Below are 22,795 nucleotides of genomic sequence, written 5' to 3' on the forward strand. Positions count from 1 at the left end.
ATGCTGGTGCACACCTGTAATCCCAGCTACTGGGATGGCTGGGGCAGAAGAATCTCTTGAACCTGGGAGTCGGAGGTTACAGTGAGCCAATTTGTGACACTGTGCTGCAGCCTCGGCAATGGAATGAGACTCTGTCGAAAAAAAAAAAAAAAAGCCTTCTGGCAGAAATTTAGTCTGGACCTGGGGAAGGATTATTTCAAATTAGGTCCATCGAGAGGAAAAGGGGGAAGGAATTCTCAAGTGACACCACCCCTCCCGCCCCACGACGTTTTGAGGATGCCTCTGTCTTCACCTGCTTTGTGCAGATCTAGGTTCATTGTCTCCTAGGAGCAAGCTTCCCTACAGCTTCTAGAAGGGTCCATTTTGGAAACTACAGGGGGCTCTGAGATTTGGCTTTCTGAAGTTCTGAGAGAGGTATCTGCTCCAGCTCAGGAGGTCCCTACGCACCTGCCAGGTAAATGCAAGTTAACCTGGGAGAGAGTCAAGCCTGCTCTTGAGTCCTAGGGCTTAAAGTCTCAGCAGCTTACGCAGAAAACTGTGTTCCTCAGCCCACTCATTGAGCAGGACTTTAAGTCCTTGGCAATGCTCTAATGGCAGTCCCTTAGGAAAATAATTTGTCATCAATTTAAGCCCTAAAAATAGACTACATTTCTTACACTACATAGATTTACAACCAATCTTTTCGATTTTTTTCCAAATATTTTATTTTATTTATTTTATTTTATTTTATTTTATTTCTGAGACAGGGTCTTACTCTGTCACCCAGACTGGAGTGCAGTGGCATGGTCATGGGCCATGGCAGTCTCAACTTCCCTGGACTCAGGTGATCCTCCCACCTCAGCCTCTGGAGTAGTTTGGCCTACAGGCACACGCCACCATACCAGGTTAATTTTGTTATATTTTTTGTAGAGGTAGGGTTTCATCATGTTGCCCAGGCAGTCCTGAACTCTGGGACTGAAGGGGTCCACCTGCCTTGGCCTCCCAAAGTGCTGGGATTACAGGCATGAGCCACTGCACCTGACCTCAGATATTTTAAGCCAAAAAAATTTTTACCTGAAAAAATTTGTTTCAACTACCAGGCACTTGGCAAAACACTATCCAAATATTATTTCAGTGATTCTCGTCATACGTTTGTATAGAGCTTTAAATAGTTACCAATGGCCAGGTGCAGTGGCTTACACCTGTAATCCCAGCACTTTGGGAGGCTGAGGCAGGTGGATCACTTGAGGTCATGCTTCCACACATGGCCTCATTGGATTCCCCCAGGAGACCCTCAGAGTTGGTAGGACTTGGAAGCATTGATTTGACAAGCGAGGAAACTAAGACCCAAAGGGTTATAAAGACTTGCACAGCTAATAAATAGCAGCAAAGCACTCGGGCCTCCCAAGCGTTTTCAAAGTTCATGCTCAAAATAGAAATAGAGGACTCTATCTTGGCATTTTCTAAGCTGAAATACTGAGGCAAAAAAACAAAAAGCAGGAAGGCTATCTTCTGCGACCTGCTATTAAATTTTTCATTTGAGAGAGAAGATGCCAGCTGTAAATAATTTCCTATTGTCTACATTTTCCAAAAGAAAGAAGGAAAGAATAACAGGGCTAAATGTAAGTTCTGACATAAGAGCCTTCTCTATCAGCAGCTTAGAGGCGGCCACATGTGCTGCTCCTACAATTGCTGTGCACTTGTCACTTGCTTTGCACAACAGTGATATGCCATCAGTGCTGTGTGCCAACTAGGACTCAGGAAGTCAAATTATAGTTTAGGATCAGGATCATTATTTAAAGGTGTACTATGGTAAATTTATGGTAATTTTTTTTTCCCTCATTTTAACCGCTCTGAAAGCAGGATGCAGTCAATGCTGTCATACAACAACTGTCCGCCAGGCGACAGTCGTGATGTAGTACAAAATGTGAAAAATCACTGACCTCTGTTAGGATCAAGTAATAGTTGGCCGGGCACGGTGGCTCACGCCTGTAATCCCAACACTCTGGGAGGCTGAGGCGGGTGGATCACCTGAGGTCAGGAGTTATAGACATGCACCATCATATCCAGCTAATTAATTTAAAAAAAAATTTTTTAGAGACAGGGTCTCTAAAATATAGTCAAATATTATATATATATATTATATATATATTATTATAGTCAAATATAGTCAAATATTATATATGTATTATTATAGTCAAATATAGTCAAATATTATATATATTATTATAGTCAAATATAGTCAAATAAAATATAGTCAAAAAAATAAAAATTTTTTTATAGACAGAGTCTCACTATGTTGCCCAGCCTGGTCTCAAATTCCTAGACTTAAGAAATCCTCCTGCCTTGACCTCTCAAAGTGCTAGGATTACAGGCACGAGCCACCGCACCTAGCCAAGTTCACTCTTATGGATGGCAATGACAATTATAATGCAAACATTTTAGCTGTTAGCTTGTGGGACAAACCTCTTCCAGGGTGGAAAGTGGAGTCAGCAGTACACATGTATCACCCTTTAATCTCTCAGTAGTTTCCTATTCATGCTTCTACAAATTATCTCAAATTTAGTGGCTTAAAACACACAAATTTGTTTTCTTAGAATTCTGTAGAAGTCCAATGAGAATCCCTCTTTGCTAAGATCAAGGTGTTGGCAGGTCTGTGTGTCTCCCTTTCTGAAAGGCTTAGTGGAGAATCCACTTCCTCGCCCTTTCCAGCGTCTAGAGGCTGCCACAGCCCCGGGCTCTCAAGCCTCTTCTCAGTCTGTAAAGCCAGCAATGCCGCATCACTCTGGCCCCACTTCTGTCATCTTAGCTCCCTCTGATTCTCTCTTCTGCCTCCCTCTTTGACTTTTAAGAGTGGTGCGTCCAGGAGCGATGGCTCACACTTGTAATCCTGGCACTTTCGGAGGCCGAGGTGGGCGGATCACCTGAGGTCAGGAGTTCAAGACCAGCCTGACCAACACGGAGAAACCCTGTCTCTACTAAAAATACAAAATTAGCCGGGCATGGTGGCGCAAGCCTGTAATCCCAGCTACTCGGAAGGCTGAGGCAGGAGAATCGCTTGAACCCGGGAGGTGGAGATTGTGGTGAGTCGAGACCGTGCCATCGCACTCCAGCCTGGGCAACAGGAGTGAGACTCTGTCTCAAAAAAAAAAAAAAAAAAAAAAGCTGTTGTGCTTACACTGGGCCCACTCAGATAATCTAGGATAGTCTTCCTATTTTAGGGTTGACTGATTCGCAGCCTTAAATCCTCTCTGCCATGTAACCTAACAAAGTCACAGGTCCTGAGAATTAGGATGTGGATATCTTTGATCTCTGGGGGCCTATTATTCTGCCTACTAAAGTCCTTCTCTGTCTTCTACAATACTTAAAATGAATCTCAAAGCCCCAGTTTAAGAAAAAAGTGGCCATTTCCCCTTTCTCTTATCCGTTAGTATAGCTCTCCTTGAATGGTTGCCATGATCTTCAAAGAGAGGCTCTGAGCTCATTACTGTCTCCCATTTACAGTGTTAAGAAGGTGCTTCAACTTCTTTCCAGGATGAGGAAGTCATTTCAATTTGCCATAAATCTCTGTGCCCATCACTGCCCTGACCTTGTAATAATTAAATCTGCTACATGTCTTTTTCCCTTTCGATAGCTAAAACCTCGACCCTCCTCCTGAGGAAAAACATCTGCCTTCAGCCTTCTCAGAGTGTCTATCATCTTAACTTTCTTTCTGTCTCGATGGTTTCTGGGAAGTCTTTTGACTAAAAGACAATTACTTGCTCTTGGTTTTTAAGCTGCCTTGATTTTGCTGAGTTTCTGATTATTTTCATCCTCCAACTGTGGTTTTTTCCAGAGTCAGAGAGTTCCAGGCACAGAGCTTTTCTCTAAGCTCTCAGCTTGTAACTATTCTACCAAGTTGTTTAACCATCTCAATCCAAGAAGAGGATACAATCTTTGTATAACAGGAGTCCCCATTCCTCTTTTTCTGTTCATTGAGAAAATCCTTATATGAAACTAAACCCATAATCTGGGTCCTTGACATCCGAGAACATACTCAGAATTTATTTAATGACTATGTGAGGTGTTGAGCAATCAGATTAGTCAATTAGAACAACAACCCACACTGAGAATAACAGTCAAGGCTTTATTCATTTATTGTAATGGTGCAAGCAAGAGAAGTGCTGGCTCCCCAGGGTTCCATTTTCATCATGAAACAGCACTGAAAGACAGAAATGAAATCCTAAGCCCCCCAACTGACGGAACAGACCTCCTCTTGGCCAAGGAGACCCCAGAGAAACCTTGAGCCTGAGTTCCCAACAATGATGGGATAGAAGGGCAGACAGACCTTGTTATGCACCCTCTCTCCCTCACTGCCTGCCATTGGGCTTTCCTCCACAAGGGCTTAATAGAAACCAGCCCTTTCAAAAGACCCCACCACGCATATCCACCAACAGCCTGACACTGCCCCTCCTTTTTTGCCTGATAAGTGACCACTGACCAGTGGTTCTGGCCAGTCTATGGAAATGCACAGTGAAGGTTTTTCTGTCCTCTGTCACACCTTTTGACATCAGAGGGCTGAAAACTCCACCCTCACATCATACTAATGCCGATATTGTTTGAACATGAGTCCCATGGAGAGGCATGAAGTGCCATTGCATATGCAGATATTTTTTCTTTCATAAATATCCATGACTGCTCCTTGAATATGTATATTTGACCACCTTGCTCAGCATGAATTCCTATTCCCTTTGCCCCTCCCTCAAAGTGTCTGTTTCTGGCTTCTGGCCAAAGGCTATGCTTCCCAGCCTGTCAGAATGGCCACCCTGCAGGCTGCAACCCTTTACAAGAAATAAAGCTCTCCTTTCCACATGTAGGGACTTCATCATTCTTCAGTTGACAGCATGGAGCAAATGGGTTGAGTCACCACACTGCCCAGAAGTCAAGAATAGAAGGCTTGTGCCTCTTCATGACTGCCTGTGGGCTTGGGGAGAGAAAAGAGTGTGGGGTCCAAGGCCTTTGACTCCCTAAATGTTCACTGAAAAAATTACTGACATGAGGCAGATTAATAAGAGACAGGCATACAAATTTATTTAATGTGTATATACAAGAGCCTTCAGAATGAAGACCCAAGCTCCCAGTGAGGTACAGAAGCTTGTATACCGTGGATGAAAAGAGCCAAACTCCATAAAATTTTGAAAAGATAAGTTCTGAGTAAAATACGAGTGACCATGGCCCAAGGCGTGGTCTCAAGAGATCCTGAGAACATGTGTCCAAGGTAGTTGGGTTACAGCTTGGTTTTATTTGTTTTAGGGAGACATGAGACATCAATCATAATGTATAATATACATTGGTTCCATCTGAAAAGGTGGGACAACTAAAAGTAGGGTGGTGAGGGGCTTACGGATCATAGGTGGATTCAAAGATTTTCAGATAGGCAATTGGTTGAAAGAGTCAAGTTACCTAAAAACCTGGACTCAATAGAAAGGAGTGGCTGGGCTAGGATAAAGGGCTGTAAAGACCAAAGGTTTTTTTTAGATGGAGTTTTGCTCTTATTGCCCAGGCTAAAGTACAATGGCGCAGTCTCGGCTCACTGCAGCCTCCACCTCCTGGGTTCAAGCGATTCTCGTGCCTCAGCCTCCCGAGTAGCTGGGATTACAGGCCCGCACCACCATGCCTGGCTAATTTTTGTATTTTTAGTAGAGACAGGGTTTCACCATGTTGGTCAGGCTTGTCTCAAACTCCTGACCTCAGGTGAGCCACTCGCCTCGGCCTCCCAAAGTGCTGGGATTACAGGCATGAGCCACTGCACCCAGCTGAGACCAAGGTTCTTATCAAGTGTCTTAGGTGGCTGCCCTTAGAGACAAGAGACGGCAAATGTTTCCTAATCAGATCTTTAAAAGGTGCTAGACTTTCAATTAATCTCTTCAGGATTGGGAAGATCTAGAAGGGGAAATATCTAGTTATGTTAATAGAGATTCTTTACAGATGCAAATTTTCTCCCACAAAAGAAGGCTTTGTGGAGCCATTTCAAAAGATGACAAAGAAACATATTTTGGGGTAAAATATTTGATTTCCTTCATCTGTCATGTGATATTATACCAGAGCAGGTTAGAAAGTGAGCCACGTTATATGCCCATCTGATGAAATTATATGGTTTGTAGGATGGGCCTCCCCAGATCCCTTAGATAGGAATTTGGACAAGAGAGGAAAAAGGGTTGGAGTTTAGTCTTCAATACCATCTTGAAGTTACAGAAAGAATGGGGGCTTGGATCCTGGTGAAACAGGTTATGGGAGGGGAGAAAACAGGAATTCTGTTGTGGGGATTACCAGGGAGAATGAGTGGATCTGGGAACAGTTATTACCTTGTAAATAGTTATCCTTGAAACTTAAATGATCCTTGGAGGCAGTCATTATACTTGTAAAAGGGTATGTTCAGGTGTGGTTACATTCTTCTTGTTGTTGGTTTTTTGTTTGTTTGTTTGTTTGTTTGTTTTTCTGCAATAGATAATAAGAGGGAGGGGAAGAAAATACAATTATTCTCCTCAGTGGGTCTGAATTTTAGGCAGGTAAAGGAACTTCAACTTCCATGGGAGAGACAGTCTCAATCAATTTAGAGCAGGGGTCATCAACCTTTGAGCCGTGGGCTGGTACCCATCTGTGAGCTGTTAGGAGGCCAGCCACACAGCAGGAGGTGAGCAGCAGGTGAGTGAGCATTACTGCCTGAGGCCCGCCTCCTTCCAGATCAGCATTACCTCCTCACAGGAGCATGACCCTATTGTGAACTGCACAACTGGCTTGTTCCTTATGAGAATCTAATGCCTGATGATCTGAGGTGGAACAGTTTCATCCCAAAACCATCATCATCCTCCTCCTCATCCCTCCTCCCACCCTCACCCCTCCTGTCTGTGGAAAAATTGTCTTCCACGAAACCAGTCTCTGGTGTTGAAGAATTCAAACTATTTTCCATAGTTTGACATTTTAATATCAGCTTTTATCATTTACTTTTCATGAACTTTTTCTTGTTCTCTGAGAGTCCCTTTTATCATAACACACTGTTTTGTTTTTGTTTTTGTTTGTTTTTTGAGACAGAGTTTTGCTCTTGTTGCCCTGTCTGGAGTGCAATAGCACGATCTCAGCTCACTGCAACCTCTGCCTCCCAAGTTCAAGCAATCCTCCTGCCTCAGCCTCCCGAGTAGCTGGGATTACAAGCAAGTGCCACCACGCCCGGCTAATATTGGTATTTTTAGTAGAGATGGGGTTTCACCGTGTTGGCCAGGCTGGTCTCAAACTTCTGACCTCGTGATTCACCCTCCTTGGCCTCCCAAAGTGCTGGGATTAGAGGCTGAGCCACAGTGCCCGGCCGCATCATGTTTATGTTTCATGGTTGCATCTCTTCTCATGTCTCTCAGAGGACATTAAACATAATTTGTTTTACATTTTGTCCTGCTACCTGAATGGACTTTTTTCTCCCCTGATTCCAGTTTTCTCTTGATTTGCATTTCACATTGGATTGCCTGAAATGTCTGATGATCATTGGCTGTCATCATATGTAAGAATGAGGCACTTAAAAATCTAGGAAGCTATACCTGCATGAGTGGGGGCTTTCAGGGGCCTTCAGCTATCAGAACATGTAGGACAGCTCAGGTCCTGCAAGGAAGGATTCCCTAACATCCTAACTGAGAGATAGCTTCATGGTTGCCACCTTCTGCCTCACCCCCCACTCCAGTGTACCCGATACCCCTTGAGCCCAGAGCTTGTCAGGTCCAATTTCTCCAGAAAATAAGCCTCCCTCTTTTGGGGATAGAAAAGACTCAGTTGCCTGGCTTCCCAGAGTGGGGTGAGAACCTGAAGTCAAACTGCTTTTCAAAGAGACTTTCAACCAGTGGCCCCACTGAGAGCCAACTCCTCACCTGTCTTCTACATTACCCAGCACCTCTGATTCTCAAGGCTTCCCAAAGTCCTGAAGGTACCAGCTATCCTGCTTCTCATCACATCCTCCCTGAAGCCTTCACTGTACTCCATTCTGCTGTCTGTTGTCACTCATTCATCTATCTTCAGTCTTTTTTTTTTTTTGAGATGGAGCCTGGCTGTGTCACCCAGGCTGGAATACAGTGGAACGGTCTCAGCTTACTGCAACCTCCACCTCCCAGGTTCAAGCAATTCTCCTGCCTCAGCCTCCCAAGTGGCTGGGATTACAGGCACCTGCCATCATGCCTGGCTAATTTTTGTATTTTTAGTAGACACAGGGTTTCACCATGTTGGTCAGGCTGGTCTCGAATTCCTGACCTCAGATGATCTGCCCACCTTGGCCTCCCAAAGTGCTGAGATTACAGGCTTGAGCCACTGCCCCCGGCCTCCTTCAGTCTTCATGCATTGCAACTAAGGTTTATGCATGCCACCCAGTTTCATTAAAGATGGAGTCAAGCTTCTGTTTCTCTTTCTCCTTGTTGTTATTCAGACTACTAACTGAAAGAAAGGGAGTAAAAAGTCTTTACTCAGCCTTCTTAACATCAGAACCTATCCACTTTTCTGAAGTTGATTGCCAGACACCATTTTCCATTAACAAACAAATGTGGAAACTCTTAAGCTTATCTGCCATGTTAGCTTAAATAGTTCATGCCATTATTTCTTGACCTTTCATAGTCTGTGGCATAACTAGAAATTTGCAAGTACACACTTTGCACTAGGCAGATAATTATTTCCTTCTCCCCTATTCCAGCTTTCTGTCCTTCTGTCCTCACTGCATATTTTATAAGCACACAAACCAGTATCAAAAAAAATGTCCCTAAGAAAGGCAGCCAATCTTCAAAGAAGCGAATAGGACATGGCCCATTTCATGGAGGGGGAGCAGTTCAAAAGCCACTGAAATGTCAACATGGTTTGAAAGATGTCGATTAGCAAAACAGATATAAAGATGCCATGCTTCTAACAAGCTTGATTAATAGAATGATGAGGCTAATTAGAAAAATTTTAATAAAACATTCTGGTGTTGAAAGCTAATCTTTGATGAGCTGGAAAAGAAAGAAAAATAATCCTGAACCATTTCTAAGTTTAGAAAGATTTTGTTTATCTTTCTTTGCTAGAGTTGGGGCCAGCAGTTCTGATGGTTTGGATTAGCTCTTAATATTCCTAGCCATTTGGGTGTTCAAATCAGTGGTGCATTTCTGGGAACAGACTGTGTCATCATAGACGGCAGACTGAGCAGTGAAGGCCCTCCACATGTGAGGCACAAACACCTCCTCTTTTTTCACCACTTCGACCAGCATCCTTTAATCAGTCAGGAACCCAAGGACATTAGCACACCAAGGAGGTCTGTATGATACACCAAGTCCTCCTTGGTCAGCAGGGTTCCCAAGTTCCCAGTTGCTCACTGAGTTATATGCCTTCCTTTGATAAGACTAGCACCTTCAAGTCAAGCAACACTTCCTGTTACACACCTCAGTCACGTTTCTAATAAATCTACACTGTTGAAGTTGAGGCAATAAAACAATGGCAGAGGGTGGGGGATATTAATGTGGATGAGAGCCTCAGAATTTTTGAGACTGGTTAGGGACAAAAAGAGTCTTTTCACCTGGAAGCCTACTTTAGACTTGGAATAAAGTTCATGTGTTCATGTATTCAATCACTTTACAAATTCATTTCAGTTACCAACTGCTGTGTATAAGATTTGTAGGCCGGGTGTGGTGGCTCATGCCTGTAATCCTAGCACTTTGGGAGGCCGAGGTGAGCAGATCACCTGAGGCAGGGAGTTCAAGGCCAGCCTGACCAACATGGAGAAACCCCATCTCTACTAAAAATACAAAATTAGCCGGGTGTGGTGGTGCATGCCTGTAATCACAGCTACCTGGGAGGCTGAGGCAGGAGAATTGCTTGAACCCGGGAGGCAGAGGTTGTGGTGAGCCGAAATTGCGCCGTTGCACTCCAGCCTGGGCAACAAGAGCAAAATGCTGTCTTTTAAAAAAAAAAATGTAGAATAGTGAAAAGAATTGGAGTTTTACAACCAAACAGACCAGAATTCAATTCCTGATTTTGAAAAGACTTTTTCTGAGCCTCAGTTTCCGCACTATAAAATGAAAATAGTAACACTACCTTTGCGGGATTATTCTAAGGATTTGGAATAATGTACAAAAAATTACTAACATATGTTGATTATTTAATAATTGAGAGCTATAATTTATTATTACTATTTTATTGTTATATTACCTCTGTCAAGCAGTACAAGTGCTCAGTTCAATCTTCCATATTTATGTAAGGATAATTCTTCTTGTCAGCCAGCATCTTAGCTGAACAGAAAGAAATTCACATTCCCATTAGCTTTTTATTAACTCCTCTCAAACATAGGAGGTCTCAGTCCCCCTGACAAAGACTTCCGCCTTGGCCAAACATTAGTTGGGATCCTCTGAACCATCTTCTCGACTAGGCCTTGACCTGGGCCTCTCACCCTTGACATTTGTCTGCTGAGCCCAGTTTTAGCAAAGAATCCCCCTAAGCCAGGTTATTGAGAATCCACCTACCCTTGATGTCTAATCAGTTTCCTCTGAGTAATTTTCCATCTTCTGACCCCTCACTCTGACTCATTGGCCATAAATTCCCAGCTGGCTTTGCTATATTCAGAGTTGAGCTCAGTCTTTCTTCTCTATTTCAATAGCCTTTAATGAAGTCTTTCTTATTGTTTTCACAAATGTAATATGGTTTGGATGTTTGTTCCATCTAAATCTCATGTAGAAATGTGATCCCCAATGTTGGAAGTGGGGCATAGTGGGAGGTATTGCACCATGGGGCCAGATCCCTCATGGATGGCTTGGCGCCATCCCCTTGGTGATGAGTGAGTTCTCACTCAGTTCACAAGAGATCTGGTTCTTTAAAAGAGTCTGGGATCTCCCCTTCCTCGCTCTTGTTCTCTCTCTCACCATGTGACACCACCTGCTTCCCCTTCACTTTCTGCCATGGTTGGAAGCTTCTGAGGCCCTGACCAGAAGCAGATGCTAGCATTATGCTTCATGTACAGCCTGCAGAACTATGAGCCAATAAACCCCTTTTCTTTACAAATTACCCAGCCTCAGGTATTTCCTTGTAGCAAAGCAAGAACCCACCAATACAAAGTGTCTGAATAATGTTTCTTTAACATCCCTCATCTCTATCTGACTGGATGGTGCTACTGCCCATAAAGACATCAAATGGAGCTTGGCCTCCCATAGTTAGGGCATGTAATCGGGGGAGACCAGTTGATTCCCCTGAATCCAGGCTACCACTAATCCATATGTCACACTGGACAAACACCCATCCTCTGAAATGCAGCAATAGAGCCAGCTCCACTTGAGGCCCTGAAAGACACATAGAGGGCTCCATTCAAGGCTTACTCAGGCCTCCTCTGCATGCCTACCACCAGTCTCCCTGGAAACTGCGTGGCTGCTCCTTGGCACCCCAAGCCAATCGTCTTGGCTCTCCTTGTAGGCCCACCCTTGCCCTCAGGGCACACCACATTGCTGACCTCTCTCCATTCACTCTTCTGATGAAAACTCACCCATCTTCTTTTCCCAGTGCCTCAGAGCCTTGCTGAGTGCCTCACTAACAAAGCTGACCTCTCTATTGTCATGTGTGAATGGCTGATACTAATTCCACGTTCTCCCTCTCATATTCGCACCCTAGTAGATCTGGAGCTTTTACTGATTCCAAATTTTAGGCCCCGCTCATCCAGTTCTGTTTTCTGGTGGAAAACAATGAGGTGGAGCTCTTGTTAAATATAGATTACCATGTTAAATATAGATTACCGGGCATCTCCCCTGAATAGTCCAAATTTGGGTCAGGGCTCAGAAATTTAAGTGCTTTTTTTTGAGACAAAGTCTCACTGTCACCCAGAATGGAGTGCAGTGGCTCAATCTCAGCTCACTGCAACCTCCACCTCCTGGGTTCAAGCAATTCTCCTGCCTCAGCCCCCCAAGTAGCTGGGATTACAAATGCCCACCACCACGCCTGGCTAATTTTTGTATTTTTAGTAGAGATGGGGTTTCACCATGTTGGTCAGGCTGGTCTCAAACTCCTGACCTCAGGTGATCTGCCCACCTCGGCCTCCCAAAGTGCTGGGATTACAGGTGTGAGCCACCGTGCCTGGCCTATTCCAAGGGATTTTTACCTTCAGGGAAGATCAGGAAACACTGAAATTCTACTGTAATCCTGGTCATTTTACAGAAGAGGACACGGAAGCCTGAAGAGTAGCAATAGCTTCCCCAAGGCTGCCCAGATTCTCCTTGGCAGATCCAAGTCCAGGCAGAGATTTGCTGACCCCTAGGTCAGTGACTGCCCTTCATCATGCAACATCTGCTGGGGAAGAGGGAGGCTTTGATGCTGGACCTTTTTTTTTTTTTTGAGATAGAGTCTCGCTCTTGTTGCCCAGGCTGGAGTGCAATGGTGCCATCTTGGCTCGCTGCAACCTCTGCCTCCCAGGTTCAAGCGATTCTCCTGCCTCAGCCTCCCAAGTAGCTGGGATTACGGGAATGCACCACCACACCTGACTAATTTTGTATTTTCAGTAGAGATGGGGTTTCACCATGTTGACCAGGCTGGTCTCGAACTCTCTACCTCAGGTGATCCACCCGCCTTGGCCTCCCAAAGTACTGGGATTACAGGCATGAACCACCGTGCCCGGCCAGCAATGCTGGACCTTTAATCACTGGGTTGGAGGTGGGTGGAGAGAACTCTACAGCTAATCTTTGATGAGCTGGGGAAAAAAGAAAAATAATCCTGAACCATTTCTAAGTTTAGAAAGATTTTGTTTATCTTTCTTTGCTAGAGTTGGAGCCAGCAGTTCTGATGGCTTGGATTCGCTCTTAATATTCCTAGCCATTTGGGTGTTCAAATCAATGGTGCATTTCTGGGAACAGACTGTGTCATGCCTCTAATAATGCCTTGCAGCCATGACTGTGGTCTAGCCTTGCTCCCATTTTGAAACAGGAAATTAGCAGGCCTGTGTGAAGTAGCGAGTGCTGCTTCCCTGTGCTTTTCCTGGGGATCTATGCTCTGGGCTTTGGATCAGGAGAGCCAGCTCCAATCTCCAGTGCCCCTGAATGCGTCACTTTATCCATCTGGGCCCCAGTTCCTTCATGTGTAAATTATGGTAATTGGACTAGATTAGGGTTCCGAAACTTTTCCCAAGAAGGACACCCCCCTGAGGTGCTCAGGAGCTGAGTATGGAGTCACAGTAACAGAAGAATAAGGGCTGATATGCTGAAGAGGAGAGAGAAGCAAAAGAAGCCTGAGCAGCTCTCGACATGAGACGTCCTGGAGTGGGAGGAGATGAGGCAGGGTCCTCTGCTGTCTGTTCCTCAAACCCAAGTGATGGATGGACCCCTTCATATTCTTGAAAAGTTATTGCGGGCTCCAGCTCTCACCATGTTGCTATCATTTTCATTTCTATAATAATGTTATTTCAATATCTACAAATATAAAACAGTGTATGAGCTCCACGATTGTAGATTACTGTCTCAGTCCATTTGGGCTGCTGTAACAAAACACTACAGATTGGGTAATGTGCAAGTAATAGTAATTTATCTCTCACAGTTCTGGAGGCTGGAAGTCCAAGATCAGGGCCCCAGCAGCCTCGGTCTCTGGTGAGGGCTGCTCTGTGCTTCCAACATGGTGCCTTCTTGCTGCATCCTCACAGGTGGAAGAGCGGAAGAGCGAGGCCACTCTCTGCAGCCTTTTGTAAGGACGTTAATCCTGTTCACAAGGCTGGAGCCCTCATTGATCCTCATGACCTAATCACTACCAGAGGCTCCACCTTCTAAACCATCATCTTAGTCATTAGATTTTAGCATATGAATTTCATAGGGGCATATACATCCAAAACAGCAATTACTGTATAATTAAAGAAAAAAATTGAAACCAAATACCACGTAACTAATAAAATTCAAAATTTCAATGTGCTATTAATGTGATGGGCATGTTCTGTAGAAACTAAGTTGCTACTTTGGGGCTAATGACAGAAAAATACTAGGTCAAGTCTGGTCTTTATTTAGTCTGTTTCTCTATTGTGAGTTTCAAAATATAACTTATAAGAATGTCTGCTTCCATGCAGAATAGAAGTTCTAATACATTCCAGCCTTTGTTTATAACTTAGGAGAAAGAAACCTTTCACTTAACCAACACTGTGTAAGTGAGCAATACAGGTGTCACTCGGTAACTCTGCAAAGTCATCTCTCTATTTAAATATATTAATCTGTCTTACAGATAATTATCACAGTGAAGACAAAAATTTTAATTCTTACAGAGAATTTGCAGATTCTTGACATACTGTCCAAGAACTCTGAGAAATGTTGAGTTTCACAGGATAAACTAAATTTGCTTTTTTAGGAGATTTGGGTTCAAGTCGAGACCTGTCTCTAACCAGCTATTGAAGTCTGGGCAAGTGTTCACATCTTTGGGCATCTGTTTTCTCATCTATAAAATGATCCTACGAATTCCACTTACCTCACAGACTCTCTGAAAGTAAACAAGAGAGTCTGAAGGTACTTAAACAATCCTCACAGTGCTTACAAATGGAACACACAATCACAACGGCAGGGGCAAGTGGCTGGAGATTTATCTCCAAGTGCCTTAAAATGTTCTGGTCAACCATCCCTGAGTAGCATGGGATAGGCATGAGTATCTTCTGGCCCTATCAGACCTTGGGTCCACGATGTTCCGAGCAAGCAGCAAGGGTGGTGGTTATTGGCCCGTGTGCTGAAGATCTCAAATTGAATGAGTGCCCATTCATTGCTCTCTGCTGCCCTCTTGAGTATAGAAATTGGCCTTGCACCAGATGGGGTCTCAGCAGTTAAGTTAGGAGAGGCAGTGCAAGCCTTCTGGGCACCTCAGCTCAATTTCCTGACAACCCTTATTCTGTGTGCCTGTGCGTGTGTGTGTGTGTGTGTGTGCGCGCGCGCGCGCATGTGCATGTATCGGCCTCCGCCAAAAGATAGGTGAGTGAGGATTTGCACTTCAAGTATTCCCCATTTCTTAGCCCCAGTCTCTCCTCAGGATCCCACTGTCCCAACCTCAGCCTTCAGGCTTTGTGTTAAGTTCCTCATCGTGTGGGAGGAACTGTCTGTACAACACCTCCCCCTCCTCTCTTGGTTGTTAATGGCTTATTTAAGATAGATTTTGGGGCACAGAGACCCCATAACGTTTTCTCATGTCTGCTGACCTGCAGTGGAATGACTTCCTATTATATAATAGGCACTGGAGTAATAAATGCATGTGCTATGGTTTGAATGTATCCCCCAAATTTCATGTGTTGGAAACATACTGTGATTCAGCAACAAGGCACTCACCAGATGCTGGCACCTTGGTATTGGACTTCCCAGCCTCCAGAACTATGAGAAATAAATTTCCTTTTTTAAAATACATTACCCAGTCTGTGGTATTCTGTTATAGCAGTGGAAAATGGACTAAGACAACACGCTTTGTTCTACTTTTATGTTAATGTCACAGGTCTATTTTAATGTCTAATCCTATTTTTAGATCTAATTTCATTTTAATTATTAATGTTTGCATTAGATTTTTGGATACCCTTGAGGGCTATGATGCTAAATAAGCAATGACTTATTAAAAGTAGCTTTGTGGGCCGGGTGCGGTGGCTCACGCCTGTAATCCTACCACTTTGGGAGGCCGAGGCAGGTGGATCACGAAGTCAGGAGATCGAGACCATCCTGACTAACACGGTGAAACCCCATCTCTACTAAAAATACAAAAAATTAGCCAGGCGTGGTGGCACACGCCTGTAGTCCCAGCTACTTGGGAGGCTGAGGCAGGAGAATGGCTTGAACTTGGGAGGCAGAGGTTGCAGTGAGCCCAGATCCTGCCACTGCACTCCAGCCTGGGTGACAGAGGGAGACTCCGCCTCAAAAAAACAAAACAAAACAAAATAAAAGTAGCTTTCTTTCTTTTTTGCCTCTCGCAGCTTCATTATCCTTTAGATGAGAGAATTAATTTTCAAATGGATCACACAAGGTGGGCAAGATGATCTAGTAGGATTAGAGGAGAAAATATTAGAATCTTTATTTTTACATTGTATATTTAATCTCATCCTTCTTAAATTTAAATTTTGAGTTAAGGCCGGGCGCGGTGGCTCACGCTTGTAATCCCAGCACTTTGGGAGGCCGAGGCGGGCGGATCACGAGGTCAGGAGATCGAGACCACGGTGAAACCCCGTCTCTACTAAAAATACAAAAAATTAGCCGGGCGTGGTGGCGGGCGCCTGTAGTCCCAGCTACTCGGAGAGGCTGAGGCAGGAGAATGGCGTGAACCCGGGAGGCGGAGCTTGCAGTGAGCCGAGATTGCACCACTGCACTCCAGCCTGGGCGACAGAGCGAGACTCCGTCTCAAAAAAAAAAAAAAAAAAATTTGAGTTAAATATTGTAAAACAATGTTTTACAATAATATGCATATTAGTGGACTAGTACAGGTATATAATCTATAAATAAATTGTGATGGAATGCTAATTTTATTTAATTATTATTATTATTATTTTTGAGACAGAGTATTGCTCTGTTGCCCAGGCTGGAAGTGCAGTGGTGCAATCTCGGCTCACTGCAACCTCCACCTCCCGGGTTCAAGCAACTCTCCTGCCTCAGCCTCCCCAGTAGCTGGGATTACAGGTGCATGCCACCACACCCAGCTAATTTTTGTAATTTGGTACAGACGGAGTTTCATCACGTTGGCCAGACTGGTCTCAAACTCCTGACCTCAACGGAGCCACCTGCCTCGGCCTCCCAAAGTGCTGGGATTATAGGCGTGAGATACTGTGCCCGGCCAGAATACTAATTTTATTTTATTTAGTTATTTTGTTACTGAAGGGATATAGAATCATAAAAGTTTAGAGACCTCTATTCTAAAAGAGTAGCTGTCATCCTGCCTGTATTTCAGAATCACTAAGAGAGATTTTTAAATAAATTACACTATGCCTCACCCCATCCCAGACTCAGTGAACCCAACCTTCAGGAGTGAGGTATTGAATATGTATATTTTCAACAAGCACTTTCTGATGATTCTGACACAAACCTCCTTGCTAAAAACCACATTGTTATCTAGAGCTAAGTAAGTTCACCAAGGGAAAAGCAGATATCTTTCTTGTTCACCTTCGTATCTATATATATAGCATAGTGCTGAACACAGAGTAAATGTTAGCTGAAGGAATGAATGAACAAATGAGCCACAACCCAGAGATAGCCTCTGACTCCCCCAGTCTTTATTTTCATGCTTAGTGTTTTCATATAATTGTTTTACACATTCAAGAACCTTTTATATATAAAATTGGGTACCTTATTTTGATTGCTTTTAGTAAACAGTTGTTTAATATGTATTTTAGCATTATTTAGCATTTAGCATTTCCTATTATCAATTATACTATTTTAAAAAATATTGGCTGGGCCCAGTGGCTCATGCATGTAATCCCAGCACTTTGGGAGGCCAAGTGGGAGAACCACTTGGGCCCAGGAGTTGGAGGCTGTAGTGAGCTGTGATCACACCACTGCACTGAATTCAGCCTGGGGAACAGAACAGGACCCTATCTCCAAAAAAAAAAGTCTTTATGTCTAAAGCTTTCTCGTGTATATCCAATTATATGCTTAAAATAGAGCCTCAGAAGTAAGATTTCTAGGCCAGGTGTGGCGGCTCATGCCTGTAATCCCAGCACTTTGGGAGACCAAGGTGGGTGATCACCTGAGGTCAGGAGTTCGAGACCAGCCTGGGCAACATGGTGAAATCCCATCTCTACTAAAAGTACAAAATTAGCCAGGTGTGGTGGCGGGCACCTGTAATCCTAGCTACTCGGGAAGCTGAAGCAGGAGAATCACTTGAATCCAGGAGGCAGAGGTTGCAGTGAGCCGAAATCACGCCCCTGCACTCCAGCCTGGGCAACAAGAGTGAAACTCTGTCTCAAAAAAAAAAAAAAAAAAAAAAGGGCCAGGTGCGGTGGCTTATGCCTGTAATCCCAGCACTTTGGGAGGCCAAGCCGGGCAGATCACGAGGTCAGGAGATTGAGACCATCCTGGCTAACACGGTGAAACCCCATCTCTACTAAACATACAAAAAAATTAGCCGGGTGTGGTGGTGGGCGTCTGTGGTCCCAGCTACTCGGGAGGCTGAGGCAGGAAAATGGTGTGAACCTGGGAGGTGGAGGTTGCAGTGAGCCAAGATCGCGCCACTGCACTCCAGCCTGGGCGACCGAGTGAGACTCCGTCTCAAAAAAAAAAAAAAAGTAGGTTTTCTAAGTCAAAGAGTAAAAACTTTTACTTTCTTTTTCCCCATGGCAATTTTTTTCTTTTCTTTTCTTTTTTTTTTTGGGGCGGGGGACAGGAGTTTGGGACCAGCCTGGGCAACATAGCGAGACCCCATCTCTACCAAAAATACAAAAAGATAGCCAGGCATAGTGGTGCATGCCTGTAGTCCCAGCTACTCAGGAGGCTGAGGCAGGAGAATTGCTTGAACCCAGGAGGCAGAGGTTGCAGTGAGCTGAGATGGCGCCACTGCACGCCAGCCTAGAGCGAAACTCCGTCTCTAAATAAATAAATATCTTCCAGATTTACCACAATGACAATGTAAGACAGCTCCACAGCAACTGGGCTTCTTGTGCGAGGACCTCAGCTCTTGCTTGCCACCCTCCCAGCTGTGTAACGGCAAGTTGGACTGCAGTCAAGGGGAAGATGAATCTGCTACCTACTCTAGTAAGGCGGACAAGTAATCAAAATTTAAAAACAGTCACCAGCAACTAATAACTAAAATTCAAAATTACATGAAAACATTGTACGTGAATGCTTTCTACTAGAATTAATGCTTTTGTCTAATATAGGTCAAATGCCCAACAGTCTCCCACAAAACTTGATATTCAAGTGTCCCAACCAGAAGACTCGGACATATATAGACAAGGTGTGTGACACAAGAAATGACTGTGGTGATTGCTCAGATGAATCAGGTAAAAATGAAAATATGTCATTAATTTTTTAATGGCTTCTTGGAGTGGCTACCCTATACTTCAATTACATAAATTAACTCATCCTTACAAGCCTTCCTTAAGGATACATCCATGATTTTAAGATTCTATCATTTCCAGTAGTTTGTGCATATTTAAACTAGATGAATTATCTAGCTAAGAATATAGCCAGTTCTGTAAGAATTACCAAAGGAAATAATCTTGATAGACAGCTCTTGTCTGCTATCAAATTCCTTCTATATTTCTTTACAAATGTTGGTGAAGATCAAACAAAAACCTGTTGAGTGCTTTGGCTCTCAAAAAAAATTTTCGTTTAAACTTTGCCATTTCCTTGCTTTTCCTCCCTCACTTTCCTCCTTCTCTCCTCCCCTCATTCTGTTCCCTACGGTAGTTTAATACTTGGCAGACACCTGATCACCCCACAATCTCATAAAACCATGGCAGAGATGCAATTCCAATACCTCGTGGCCCCAGTTAGTATCTGAAAGTCCTATCAGAAATACACTCAATAGATAATTTCCTGCCCTTTGTCTGGTCATCGTGGAGGGTAGAAATGGAAACGCTATCCCTGCTGATTGAACATACAAACTCAAAGGGACCCTTTCTTTTTTTTTTTTTTTTTCATGCTTGAAGGAAAATGTATTCAGTTCCTTTCCATGCAGCACACAATAAGGTTATGTGCTTATTTTTTTTTCAAATCAACAGTTTGGGACAAGCTTTCAGGATCCACTCATCCTCCACGGTCAGCCATCTTGCAATGTGTTCTCATAAGTGTCTTGCATAGGGGTAAAGGAACCTTCTTGTTGACCCACAGACTGACCAAGTAAGGGGTGTCCTGGGAGGAGAGCTAAGGACTGTTGCCTCTTCTGCCACCATCAAGCTCATGGTGCCACATTAACTTGTACCAGCAGATGCTTATAGAAGCCACTCGGATTTGCCATGGCAGGGAGGAAGGCATGGGAGAAGAGGAGGAGGGACTCGATGTCCTATGATGGAGTGTAGAGGCTGCTGCCTGGAAAAAAACAGGAACAATGAACATGAGGTCATCTGCCTTAGGATGCCATGCCAAGCAGAAAACCTCCGAAAAATCCCCCAGTCACTAGAACATTCTTCTTCACAAATGACACCACCTCTTCAGCTTTGCTCCTGACCTCAATAGGTATCTGATTGCTCTTACGGATCTTCAGCTGCTCTTTGGCTTTCTTCATGTCCTTCTCCACTCGTTGCCAGTCAACTTTGATGTACCCAGTATGGTTTGCAAGCTGAAAGAGAAAAAATCCACCTCCCACAGCTGTTGCAGCCAACTTTCCGACCTTCTGGAATATGAAACCCGTGCACCATCCAGTGACACCTCCAATGAACAGCTGGGTTGCCACGCTGTACTTTTCTGCTGAAGGTCCAGATTCCTGCCCGAACAGCTTAGGCCACCATGGCTGCTTCTTAGCAAATTCCGCAAGGTCCAGTGACTCAAAATTTCCCTCAAAGTTTCCTTGACTGGAGGCGGCCATTTCGGTGAGCTTGTCTCGCGAGGACACACGTAGAGTATCTGCGCGGCAGGCCGCGGAGTGGCACGCAGTTGTCGCCACCACTTGGCTTCCGGCACGTGGGGCAGATGTTTCCATTCCCACGGCGGCAGCGGAAGAGGGCGGGCCGGGAGCGCCGCGGCTGCTTGCAGTCTCCGCAAGCAGCTACATCACAGAGCTCAGCCGGCGGTGTCAGGACCCTTTCTTATTTATGTAATATGTCAGTATGTTTATTTTTAGGCTTATGGTAAGGGGTAGTACTTGTCTTGGCTTTTCAAAGTACAAATTCCTTCACCGAAACATGTAGAATCTTTAATAAACATCTGCAATTTTCCTGCTGGGCAGTTTTCACTAATATTTTTAAGATCCAGGGGGCTTTTCAGTCCACCTTGACATTTTAACAGTTATGGTTTTTAAAATAAATAAAATTGTGTAGTTTTACTGTGCCCAAAGTGTTCAGGCTGGAGATGTGATACTGTTTTCTTTACTGACTGTGCCTGCATTGCCAGAACTCGCTGCAAAAATGGCATTCAAGACTGTGCTGATTGGAGCGATGAAAACTTACGTGAATAGAAGACTTTTCTAATCATTGTTTTGGAAAAGCTGAAAACTGTTATTAGTTGCCTTAATATTTCTCTCAAAAAAAGTATGTGTGTGTGTATATGTGTATATATATATTTTCTCAGAGGATATATATATACACACACACACACACATGCAAACATATGTATCTTACTGGGATGGCAGAGGGAGGGAAGAGCTACTGAAGAACATGAATCCAGCGTTAATGGAGAAAAAAATGACTAGTAGAAATCAGACCGAAATCTTACTTTCGGCTCATTTCTAAATCTGTTTCCAAATTTTAGAATGTAGCTTTCTGTTCTGTGCACCACAGGGTTATGGGAATGAAACAAACGTATTTTAGCTCAATTATTTCAACAAATAAAGGGTATTAATCCCAAAAGCTGTCAGATCAAAACAGATGTCTATTTCAGTTTCCAGCTGAAAAGTAGTTTGTTCCGGTCTGCCCCTCTAGTCTGCCAGGGCCTAAAATTATTTCCAGCAGGTAGTGAACCTGAAAGAGCAGACTTGGATTTGAATCTCCTAACACCTGGGGGGCTGTGTGACCTGAGATAAGTAATTTCACCTCTTAAAGAGTAATAAGGCTCTTCCTTGGGGTATAAGCAAAGAAGACACAAAACAAGTGATAGAGTGCTTTTAACATGTAACAGCAGCTAAAGGGACTGTAGACAATTAAAGAAAAATTGGAAGGATATGGTAGATTGTATTATTGTCCAAAAATATCTGCCACCCTGGACGATTATACTTCCCCAGTCCCACAGCCACTACTGTGTATGTGACTTGCTTTGGCTGAGGAAGTTTATTAATGATATGCATCACTTCCCAGAATCACTTTGAAAGAGCCAGCTGATTGGTCTCCATCTTTTCCCTATCATGAGACTGGCAGTGTTCCAGTTAGATGTTTCTGGAGTACAGCGGAGCCCAACCATGGGCAAACCACAAACTTCAAATGTGACAAAACTTTGTAGCAACTAGACTTTTGGTCTTTTCTAACTGTAACATAACCCTACCTATTTTGATATTGAAGAGACTAGAAGAAAAACTTGCCATATTAATCCATAGCCACCAACACACACCCTTATTTACACAGTAAGCTGAAGAAATAATTTTAGATTGTTGGAAAGAAGTTGCTGAGTGCAGGCACAACAGGCTTAACCTTAAGACATCTGTCCAATAAGCAAGATATGTTGGGACAGGCCTCACCTGGAAATCGATTGCATTTCTGTTTAGTCCCTTTCCGCTAGGCCTAGATCAAACTGGAAAGATATTCAGACAGTGGCACTCTCCACAAGCTTGTCAGTCAGTCAGTCACCCCCAATACTTCTTGGGCTGAGAATGTTTCCAATCATGCTACTCAAAGCAAGGCCAGTAGGCCAGTAGCATTAGCATCATCTGGGAACGTGTCAAAAACACAAATCCTCAGGCCCCATGCCACTATCCTCCAGCTTAGCCATTCCACTTGCTTTGGTTTTGTTTGTAACAGCTTTAAGAGCCAGTGCATGACCCACCATCTTCTCTGCCAAGAAGCAGAGTGTCCCACATAGGTGCTGCCATCAGGGTGGGACCTAGCATGACTATGTAAGCACAGCCCAACCTGACCCACAAGAGTCTGCAAATGTGCACTTATTTTTTATACTTTTGTTACAGTTGAGACTTCAGGATTCTTCTCACTGTAGCAATGTACTTCAACAAAACTGATAAACATCCTGAGGAAAATACAATGTAAATATGTGCAAACACTGTTTACTCAAAACTTTGTTTT

The 22,795-nt window shown here is 43.9% G+C and overlaps 1 protein-coding gene across 1 annotated transcript; it reads right to left on the reverse strand.

Annotated features, from left to right (window-relative positions):
* Window positions 1–18,906: 18,906 nt before the first annotated feature.
* Window positions 18,907–20,605, reverse strand: LOC129468627 (FUN14 domain-containing protein 2-like). The gene has a single exon (XM_055254441.2). The coding sequence runs from the start codon at window positions 20,548–20,550 to the stop codon at window positions 19,981–19,983; it is 570 nt and encodes a 189-aa protein (XP_055110416.1). The 5' UTR covers window positions 20,551–20,605; the 3' UTR covers window positions 18,907–19,980.
* Between the last annotated feature and the right edge of the window lie 2,190 nt (window positions 20,606–22,795).

This window comes from Symphalangus syndactylus, chromosome 18 (assembly GCF_028878055.3).
Source record: "Symphalangus syndactylus isolate Jambi chromosome 18, NHGRI_mSymSyn1-v2.1_pri, whole genome shotgun sequence".
Taxonomy (NCBI): Eukaryota; Metazoa; Chordata; class Mammalia; order Primates; family Hylobatidae; genus Symphalangus; species Symphalangus syndactylus.